The 10,598-nt window shown below is 35.9% G+C and overlaps 1 protein-coding gene across 1 annotated transcript; it reads right to left on the bottom strand.

The window, feature by feature from the left end:
* Positions 1–456: 456 nt before the first annotated feature.
* Positions 457–9,572, bottom strand: LOC129431823 (scavenger receptor cysteine-rich type 1 protein M130). Its single transcript, XM_055189898.2, has 9 exons — positions 9,247–9,572; positions 8,614–8,922; positions 8,212–8,517; positions 7,819–8,121; positions 7,140–7,445; positions 1,733–2,038; positions 1,528–1,613; positions 1,338–1,436; positions 457–1,084 (listed from the first exon to the last, which is right to left on the bottom strand). The coding sequence occupies exons 1-8, from the start codon at positions 9,533–9,535 to the stop codon at positions 1,341–1,343; spliced, it is 2,001 nt and encodes a 666-aa protein (XP_055045873.2). The 5' UTR covers positions 9,536–9,572; the 3' UTR covers positions 457–1,084; positions 1,338–1,340.
* Between the last annotated feature and the right edge of the window lie 1,026 nt (positions 9,573–10,598).

Here is a 10,598-nt window from a genome sequence, read left to right on the forward strand (position 1 = left end):
TTTGCATAACTGCGCTCTGTCTCTATGATGTTAGTAGTGGGGCGTGGCCAAAGGAGCAGCAGCTCATAAATATGTAATGACCACCTCAAAACGGCACAATCTGAAATGCACTGAAACAGAGGCTACTAGAGATGGGTAACAATCTTTTCCTACAAGCTATTTTGAGCAAACAACTTTTGAAACAAGTTTTATGGAGCTCATACACCTATTTAACTTGTGGAAAAGCAGTCATAAGATGGGCACTTTAAAAAGATGCTGAGTCATGAGCGAACAAAAGCAGAGCACTTTCCCCTTAAATTCAACCATCAATTTTCAAACTTTTTGAAGAACGAATTATGTTTGAACAAATTAATTTATGCTAGGCATGATTTTTTTTATAATTAGTTTTCAATTATAAATTTAGTATTACACTATTGATGCTGTTAAAGCTACGCCAGTATGTTGAAGACATCACCGTTTTCCATGCTTTTAAAAACATTTTATGCGTATGATCAATTGAGAGATTATGTGAAATATTTACACTGCTGTACACAACACTTTTTTACTGTACAGAAAATATTGTATATAATGGAATATTGCCAAAATTCAGAAACAGAAAAAAATGTATAAAAATGTGTTTTGTGTTGACAGCTTGTACTTTGATCTCCCATTTCATAGTGATATATAGTTGATAAAAAGATACCAATGTTCCAAAAGTCTCACAACATACATTTATTTGAGGTTATGATTACATATATTTGTTTTATATCTACAATGTACTTCTGTGTATGTAGATTATGTATGTGTATTAACCTCCTTTCTGTATAAGCCACTTAAATAAATGTATTTATTTATTTATTTAGACATTTAAACAAATATATGCACTTCAACTCCACAGTCACTGCAACAGCCTTGTGTTGCTAGTTGCAAATGTTCTTTACACAAATGCATCATTTCCTGTATGTTGTTAAAGAGTATTAATAAACAAAGAAATGTTTTGAGGCTGATTCAGAAAGAACCACTGTCCCTTTGAATTTCTTTTGCAAGGTCATTTCTTGTATGCCGAATTCCTCTTCAGGCGTGTGAAAATAACAGATGCAAAAACCTGTAACAAGTTTTAAATAAACATCTGTATTTAAGTCACATCTTTAAAACGGCATACATAACGATTGTAAATATTTTGTGTTGGCTTGAAAAAGCCTGGCCTTAGAGTTTACAATGATTTGAAAAGCATAAAATGTACATTGACAGTCATTTAAAGCTTAAAAAGGCAGATAGATTGATTGATAGATAGACCAATGTCAAACCAACTTAATAAAAATAGAAAATTAATGTCATAAAAAATAAAATGTACAAACCTGTCAGGGGTCAATTATTGATTTAAGCTGAAACACTATCCCATTCAGAATCCTCCAGCGGACAGATAAATCTCCTGCTTTCTGGATTTCTTTTGTCAGCTAAAACATTCAAATGAATGAGATTACAGGCAACCAATGGCATCAACACATCATAATTCAGTCGCAGGATGTTTTTATGTATATACGTTACTTTTTGCAATATTAATGTCTTGACGTCTTGGCTGTTTGGGTCAACAGAGTCAGATGCCACTTCAATCCTGAGCACAGTTTTGATATCTGTTAAAGAAATATATTGCTTATCACAATGCGTTGATTTAGGTTAGATATTGTAAATCTTGCATAATATTTTAAAATCCCCACTTTGATGAACTGCAAAATTTTGGACCCAGGCCTACCTTTGCAGATAACTCCTGCATCATATGGATGAACGCAGATTTGGTTTCCCCAACCACCAAATTTGCAGTCCCTGAGGTGTGACTCGCCACTTGTGCATTGGAGGGCATCCATCCATATTGGCCCAGTAGTGACCCCAAAATATGCAGATTTCATAGCCTGCGCGTTACCACCACAGCCCAACTCTCCACAGAGCACATAAGCATCAGGGATATCCCAATTGTTGTGGCACACTGATCCCCACTGTCCATCGTGTAAGACTTGCACTGTGCCCTTACAAGGGTTGATTGTATTCACCAGTCTCACCTCTATAAGAAATAAACCCAGCATAAATGATGATGATGACTATTATTATAAAACATATAGTTACAGTCCTTGATACCGATTGGTCAATGGCTATTTTATTTACCAGTAAAACAAACATCTGTTGATCCAATGCTGATCAAGCACAGTTATGTTTCAGAACGACATTCTTATATAATTAGTTTTTATCCATTTAAATGTATTAAATAAAAGTGATTAAATTAAATGTATTAATTTAAATGCATTTGACACAAAGAATGGTGAACGCTGTGGAGAAAAAAACACTTTATATCTCCCTTGTTGCTGTTATCTCTGTAAAGAACATTGCATTATTATTATTTTCTGTTGCCTACATCTACCTACCCAGTCTCACAAGATGAGAAAAAGAAAAAGAATTTATTCTTTTTTTCGTGATCTTATCACGAATTTTCACGTTTTTTCATTATCGTATAACAAATTCCTGTTTTCGTGTGATTGTCACGTATTGGTTACTCAACTGCTTTGATTTGGTGCTTGCATAAGAATGTCACTTTATGTATTGGTTTATAATATTTTTTTCTGATTAATTTTTTTATATGTCGCCTGGCGTTAGGGTAAGAGTTGGGTTTTGGTAGGGATGTCATTTTATGTAAATCCAACCCTAAACTGAAGCAACAATGGTAAGAAAATAGGACAAAACAGTTGAGTAACCAATACGTGATAATCACACGAAAACAGGAATTTGTTATACGATCACGAAAAAACACGGAAATTCGTGATAATATCATGAAAATAGAATAAAAAAGTTACGTGACTATATAACGAAATTTCGTGAGACTGGGCTGCTTCTACAGTCTATGTCTGCTTAATGGTTCAGGTAAGTTTTTTTAAATAATATTTTGTAGTGTGTTCTGTATTTACTTACAGTTGTTTGTTCATAGATCCAGATTAACTGATCAGGAGCTCCGGATATAATTCAAATAAACAATTTGTTTCCACAACATCCACGTTTTACTAGGCTAATTTATAATTTGCAGTAGCAGTAATAATAATTGTAGTAATTGTAGTATGGTGCAGGTACTTTTAAATGCTCAATTTTACCAATTTTCAAACAGTTTGGTTTCTTATAGTGATGCACCGATGTATCGGCCGCCGATATTTATCGGCTGATTTTTTATTAATTTGAAACCATCGGCATATCGGCAATAGCATGAGACGCTGATACCGATTGTTTATTAATTGACCGCATAAAGGCAATGAGTTGCATGTCTGTTGTTCAATTAAATGATTATATGTTCTGGTGTGCACTACACTTAAGCACCGACAGAAAAACTTTGTTGAGCTGGCTCAAATGTCTTGGACAATAAAAGTATCAGACTGCACTTTACTGAAGTAGCAATATTTATACTCTGTTTAAAGCAATAGCACTGGCATTATTTATGTTTATTAAAGAAATACATTATATGTAAAAAAAAATGAGTTAATGATGTTAATAAAAGAAATGCTGAATAGCAAAAACCAACTTTGAAGGTTGTCATGTTGTCTTATTATATTTGTTTTAGCTTAATTTGTGCCTCTCTTATTGTGTTATCCCTTACAGAAAAACCACATGAATTTCACATGATTTTCACATGTGCTCACATGTGAACCACACCAATTTCACATCTGAAAAAACACATGTGATCACATGTGAAATGTGTGTTTTTGGAACATTTTTGTGTGAATCACATGTGAAACACATGTGAAACACATGTGATCACATGTGCATAATGTGGTGACATTTTTTTACATGTGGACAACATGTCACCACATGTGATCCACTGATTTCACATGTGATCACATGGGATTCACATGTGTTTCACATGTGATTCACACATTTTTTTTTTCTAAAAAACACTTTTTTCATGTGAATTTGCACATGTGATATTTGTGTGACTTTTGGTCAGTTGAGTGTTAATTAGATCCAATCCATGTTCAGTCAAAATAATTTGATGCAGAAATAAACTAGCTAATAGACCAACTGTATAGTATTGTATACAAGTGTTTAATATCGGTATCGGTATTGGCCAGAAGTTGTCTGTTTAAATCGGTATCGGCCCCCCAAAAAAATCCTATCGGTGCATCCCTAGTTTCTTACAAACGTTATTAACATGGCTTTAATTCAGGATGCTTTAACATTTTCATGAATTTTTTTTTTGTATAAGTATGCAGTGTCCTAGGTACATATTTGACGTTTATAACAAACCAAACCATTTGAAAATGTATAAAAAAAATAAGTAAGTTATGGTCATTTAAAATATCTGCACCATTAAAACTCAATGCTACGAGTGAGCAAGCGCCCTGTGGTAAGATGGCCGCCAAAATACGGACGTTCCACTCGTTCCACCGTTTACTTTACATTTATGTATAAAACTTGCGACTTCATTGAAACAATATTTGAATTCCATAACTTATTGCTATGTTTATATAGATTCTCGAACTAGCAAATTGCTGAAGGGCCTTCTGGTTTGAGCGAGCAGCGAGTGTATCCTGCTACGCTCTGCTCACATGCTCTGTTTGGTCATAATTTATTTTAAAGAGACACTCCACTTTTAAAATAAATATATGCTCAGTTTCCAGCTCCCCTAGAGTTAAAAATTAGATTTTTATAGTTTTGGAATCCATTCGGCTGATCTCCGGGTCTGGCGCTACCACTTTTAGCATAGCTTAGCATTATCCATTGAATCTGATTAGACCATTAGCATTGCACTAAAAATAACCAAAGAGTTTCAATATTTTTCCTAATTAAAACTTGACTCTTCTGTAGTTACATCGTGTACTAAGACAGATGGAAAATTAAAAGTTATGATTTTCTAGGCAGATATGGCTAGGACCTATACTCTCATTCTGGTGTAATAATCAAGCACTTGCTGTCGTAACATGGCTGCAGGAGGCGCAATGATATTACGTAGTGCCCGAAAATAGTCCCCTGCCATTGAAAGTAACCACACTGAAAAAAATGATTCATTGAATTTAATCAATTTTTTTAAGGTAAGTGGTTGCAATCAATTTATTTAAGCTACATTTAAACAAAAGTTTTATATTTTATTTTACTTTACTAATCTTTTTTGTTTAAATGTAGCTTAAATAAATTGATTGCAACCACATACCTTAAAAAATTGATTAAATTCAAAGAATATTTTTTTCAGTGCAAGGGGACTAATTTTGGCTGCTGCGTAATATCATTGCACCTCCTGGAGCCATGTTTCAGCAGCGAAGTACCTGGGCCCGGTTCCCCGATAACGTTCACTCTTAGCGTGCTAAGAAGACTCAAAAAGATATATCTTACCAAAGTTGTTGATGTTCCTAAGTGTGTTCCCCGAAGTGTCTCTTAGGAAGCTTCTTAACACGCTGCCTCTAAGTTCGACGTACAATGGCGCTGTTCCAAGTGAAGGTGCTGAATTATTTGCGATCGATCACTCAGGGATCGATTTTCCACTTCACGCGAAGGTGCATTACGACGTTAAGAAAGACAACACGTTATATACAAATGGAACATTACTCAAATTATTCCAGTGACATGTATTTTAACATAGTTTAAGTTATCTGTAAAATATAGACTATTAATTAAATGATCAAATTGTCAGTAATACGGGTAGACGAACCGGGTATCCCTCGCTATTTATCCACCCTTATCCCGTTAGCTTCTTTAAGCTTCTTTACATGGGTTTTGACTTTAAAAAAATATGTAACACACTTTTATACGAATGTTAAGGTACTTAACAATCAGAATTGATTGGCAAGCAGCTGCAGTATTTCTGTTTAATGCGGTATTGCTTACCATTAATGTTTTCAATAAAAAGCAACCTAGTTAGATAGAGAATATGGTCTGAGAAGATCCAGCAGCTCCATAATGAGTTGTCTTGGAAGGCGATTTTTTATTTAGCCACGTCAGGCAAAATGTCAAAAGGTTTAAGGGTTGACGAATAAAAAAATTGGCATGGACTAAACAGTTACGCGGCCGGTGTTGTGTGGAAGTCTGTTCCCCCTATGTTTCCCTTTAGTGTTTTTATAGCACTTTTATCACATTATACGTTTATTCTTTATATACATTGAAAGTTTTAATGGCTACTAAGATGTATATGTGTGCATTATGTAATGTATCTTGACTGTTCTTGATTGTAAGTCAATTATTTTTACAGTATGAATCATATTATATGTATAATATATATTTATTATGTTTGGAAACATAACAGTTTTAAAACAAACAGTAGAGAAAAAAGAAAAGAAAAAGACAGTCTATGTTAAAAGACATAAAACTGTCAAATACGAAATATTTAATAAATTGTATAATAGAATACATTGCTTTTTAGTATAACCAATTGAAATATTTAATCTTTCTAAATAAATTATAAATGTAACGTGATGAAAACGCTATAAACATAGAGGGAACAGACTTCAATGGGGAACAAACACCGGCGCCGTCTTTGATTCATTAGTTCTGATACCAAATAAAGTTAACTGCATAAATAGTCCTGTATCCATTGCAAACATATTTTATTATAAGTCTTAAAATGTCCATAACATAAAATCATTGTCAGCATACCATAGTTTGACTTGTACTGCGCTGCGCTGATTTCTAAAGACTGCGGCAATAGCGTTTTGCGCTCAAACAACGCTAAGAGAGAGCTTACGAATGGTCCAGACCAACCTTACGAAAGTGTGACTTACAGAAGATATACTTAGCGTACGAACGTTTTGGGAATCGTGCCATAGAGTTAAGAGAGAAGTTAAGGAATAGGTTAAGAACTACTTAGCGATAAGAACGTTTTGGGGAACCGGGCCCTGATTATTACGCCAGAATGAGAGTATAGAAAAAAGTGGAGTGTACAACTAGTGTTTCAATATCAAATATTATGCTGCGATCATTTTTTTTCTTTTTCCCTAAATATAACAAAACGAATCAGTTATCGAGCAAGTACAGTATGTAAATCATTCACGCAAATTGAGTCATTGGCATTTCACATAAAAGGTTTTGTTTCAAACAGAGATAGTAAAATTGAGGCAAAAGACTGCAGCTTTCCTTACTATATTTTGGAAAAATGAAACAATTTGCATGTGTAAAAGTATGCCATTCTTCAGGTTTACCTCTGCAAATGACACCTGCATCTTTGTTATGGCCACAGTCGGTTACTCCCCAGGGATTTGCTTTGCAGTTTACCACAGATGTCTCACTCCCAGTACATCTGAGTTCATCCTTCCATATCTGTCCTACTCCACTTCCGAAATAAGCACCTTTCTTTGCTTCGACTGCAGTACCGCATCCCAGCTCTCTACAAACCACTTCAGCATCGGTCATATCCCAGTTGTCATCACAAACGGTTCCCCATTGATCGTTGAAAAGAATCTCCACTCTTCCCGAGCAAACGCTGTCTCCACCTACCAATCGCATTCCTGTATGACACAATAAGTAATATAACATACATATTACCATTTTAAATCATAATGACTGCAATTCGTTTGAAAATGTACGAACGTCTTTGCGTTTTAAAATCGAAAACTGTTGATTATCAGTGAACAGGATAATAATGAATTGAATAAATTACAGCTGTTTTTACATTTCTGCTAAATGACTTAAGTTCTGAGAAAATGTCTTGCGTCATTTGTTTACACCTGGTTTGCTTGTTTGTGGTCTAACGTAACAACATCCAGACATTTTAAATGTTACAAAAGCATGCAAATGCTTTGTGTCCACTGTATAGAAAAGTCTGTCTGAAATCATTCCCTGTTTATTATCAAGACACTGTATGCACAATTTAGTTCTGACCTTGACAGCTGACTCCTGCATCCATTGAATGTGTGCAGATGCTGTTTATTCCAGGGAAGCTACACTGGCTCAGTGAAGACTCACTTCCGGTACACCCTAAACCATCCAGCGATATTGCACCAGGCCCTTGTCCATATGCAGCTCCAGTAAGAACCTGAACAAAAGGCCCACAGCCAAGCTCTCGACATGCCACAATGCCATCCAAATAATCCCAGCTATTTTGACAAATGGAGCCCCACACTTCATTGTAACGCACAGCCAATGTGCCAACGCACTTATTCGGACCACCGGCCACTTTAATCTCTGTAAAGAAAACAATGACATGTTTAGTTTATATTTTAGCAATGGTTCCATTTGTATTAAACGGTCGCTGTTCATGTGGTTCAAACTTACTCCTGCAAATGACTCCTGCTTCATTATTGTGAGTACACGTATTTGGCGTTGTTGATGATAAACATTGCTTTAGAACGGGTTCCGTCCCAGTGCATTGGGTATTGAACGTCCATATCTTTCTATTACCCTTTTTAAACACAGACCCTCTCGTGGCATTTAAAGCACTCCCACAACCCATCTCTTTGCAGATCAAATCTGCACCTAATAGATTCCAGCCGTTGTCACAAACCGTACCCCATCCCGCATTGACAAAGAGTACCTCCACTCTCCCAGAACAGGAGTCATATCCATCCACCAGCCTAGTCTCTGAAGACGAGGACAAACAAGAGCAAAATGCGTTCCTTACTGTCAAAACCATCAGCTTGCATATTTTTGTATTTATACTGTAAGGTTTGTTCTTACCTAAACAGTTGACTGATACATCCCCCGTGTGGGTACAACTGGTCACCCCCCAACCATTAAACGGACAATTTTTAAATGATGCCTCCCGCCCAGTACAACCGAGACCGTCCATCCATATCTGACCTGTGCCCTGTCCATAATTAACAGTGGGTGTTGTTGCGATTGGATTTCCGCAGCCTCGTTCCATACACGCCATCTGTGCGTCCAACATGTCCCAGCTGTTGCCACAAATTGTCCCCCACACTTTATTGTGGAAAATCTCCACTCTCCCAGAACAATTATTAACGCCACCTACGAACCTAACGATGGCTGTGGAAATAAAGTAGGTTTACAGGTTTATATACACATGGCCAAAGGTTTAGGATCACTTCGCTGTGATGTTTCTCATTGTTTTAAAACCCTTTGATTTTTGTAAGCATATATGCATAATTGTTTGAAAGAAGTTTCGTTGAGTAAAATATACTTCTCTTTCATTAAAAAACTAACATTTAATTCCAAAAAAAAATAAAAAAATAAAATAAGCATCTTTGGTCGAATAATGAAGAGAAATTGAGTTTAGTTAAAATATCACATAGGGCAAATAAATAACAACAGGTATTGTTTTGTGTGAACTGTACCTTTAAATGTACTTACGTTCGCAAATTACGCTGACATCGTGTTTGTGATCACATGCGTCTGTGTGGTTATCCCATTCACAGTTGATCACCGCGCTCTCATTCCCATAACAGTTCAGATCATCCGTCAATAAAGGTCCGGTTCCCTGACCGTAAAAAGCACCTGTCTTGACGGATTGTAAAGGTCCACAACCTGCTTCTGTACAGATCATATTTCCTTCGATGCTATCCAGATCTTGATCACATACGGTTCCCCAGTCATCCGTATAAATCTCAACTCTTCCAGAACAAGTGTTAATACCATCCATCAACCTAATTGAACCAAGGGTTGGTTTGACAGTTGCGCTTTTGACATTATCTGTAAAATATAAAGAGACGGGTACAAAAAATTGTTCATTCATTTTTTATATGGAAAGGAAGTAATCTTAATAGAATTGGGATATGACAGGATTGTATTTTTTTAGCGACGTACCATACTTTCCGGACTATAAGCCGCATCATTCAAAAATCCGTCATTAAGACGAAATAACATATTTAAGTCGCAGTGGACTACACGTCGCGTGTATTTAGAAAGTTAATTCACAAAATCCAAGCCGAAGAACAGACTTTTAATCTGGAAAGGAAGGTTATTCAACTAAACAATAGAAGATAGAACAGCAGGCTGAATAGATGTCTGTACGTTAAAGTAATATTATCAGTTATTTAAACGATAAACCATAACATACAGAACTTACCTGGAAGGTTGAATAGGCTAAATTAACCGAACAAGCCAACTAGCGTGAAGTTCGCATACTCGTCATTCCACATTACGGAATCCATTGAATTACATAAATACAGAAGCAGCATATAGCAGACTCTCGCAGCTGTAGACGGTAATGTTGTCTTTTACCTCATAAATTAATTCATACTGACTTACAAGGCGCACCTGACTATAAGACACAGCAGGCAAGTTATGAAAAAAATGTGGCTTATAGACCCAAAAATACGGTATTTGCCAATGTATGGTGACCCATACTTGGAATGTAAACTCTGCATTTAACCCATCCAGTGAATAGTGCAGTGCCCGTGGAGCATTTGGGGTTAAGGTGCCTTGCTCAAGGGCACCACATTTTTTTACTGGCCCGGTCGGCCAGCGGTTCAGTTTTTACTGGCCCTGCCAAAATGATCACTGGCCCCTTTAAAAAACACTAAAATAAAACAAGCCTAATTATTGTTTTTATTGTTCCTGACCCCATAATAAATAAATTAATAACACCAAAAACGACTAGTCTAACCTCAAATACTGTTAACGACAAGTAACCGGTCAGTAATAAAATGAGAACAAATAATCAAATTATATGCAATAGCACAAAAAAATTTGCAGAACAGAAC

Source organism: Misgurnus anguillicaudatus, chromosome 1 (genome assembly GCF_027580225.2).
Source record: "Misgurnus anguillicaudatus chromosome 1, ASM2758022v2, whole genome shotgun sequence".
NCBI lineage: Eukaryota > Metazoa > Chordata > Actinopteri > Cypriniformes > Cobitidae > Misgurnus > Misgurnus anguillicaudatus.

Coding starts and splice junctions, on each gene's coding strand:
- LOC129431823 (XM_055189898.2), bottom strand. CDS start 9,535: ATGGATGGTATTAACACTTGTTCTGGAAGAGTTGAGATTTATACGGAT. Junction 8,122..8,211: donor AGCAGGAGTCATTTGCAGGA/GTAAGTTTGAAC, acceptor TTTTCTTTACAG/AGATTAAAGTGGCCGGTGGT. Junction 7,446..7,818: donor TGCAGGAGTCAGCTGTCAAG/GTCAGAACTAAA, acceptor TGTGTCATACAG/GAATGCGATTGGTAGGTGGA.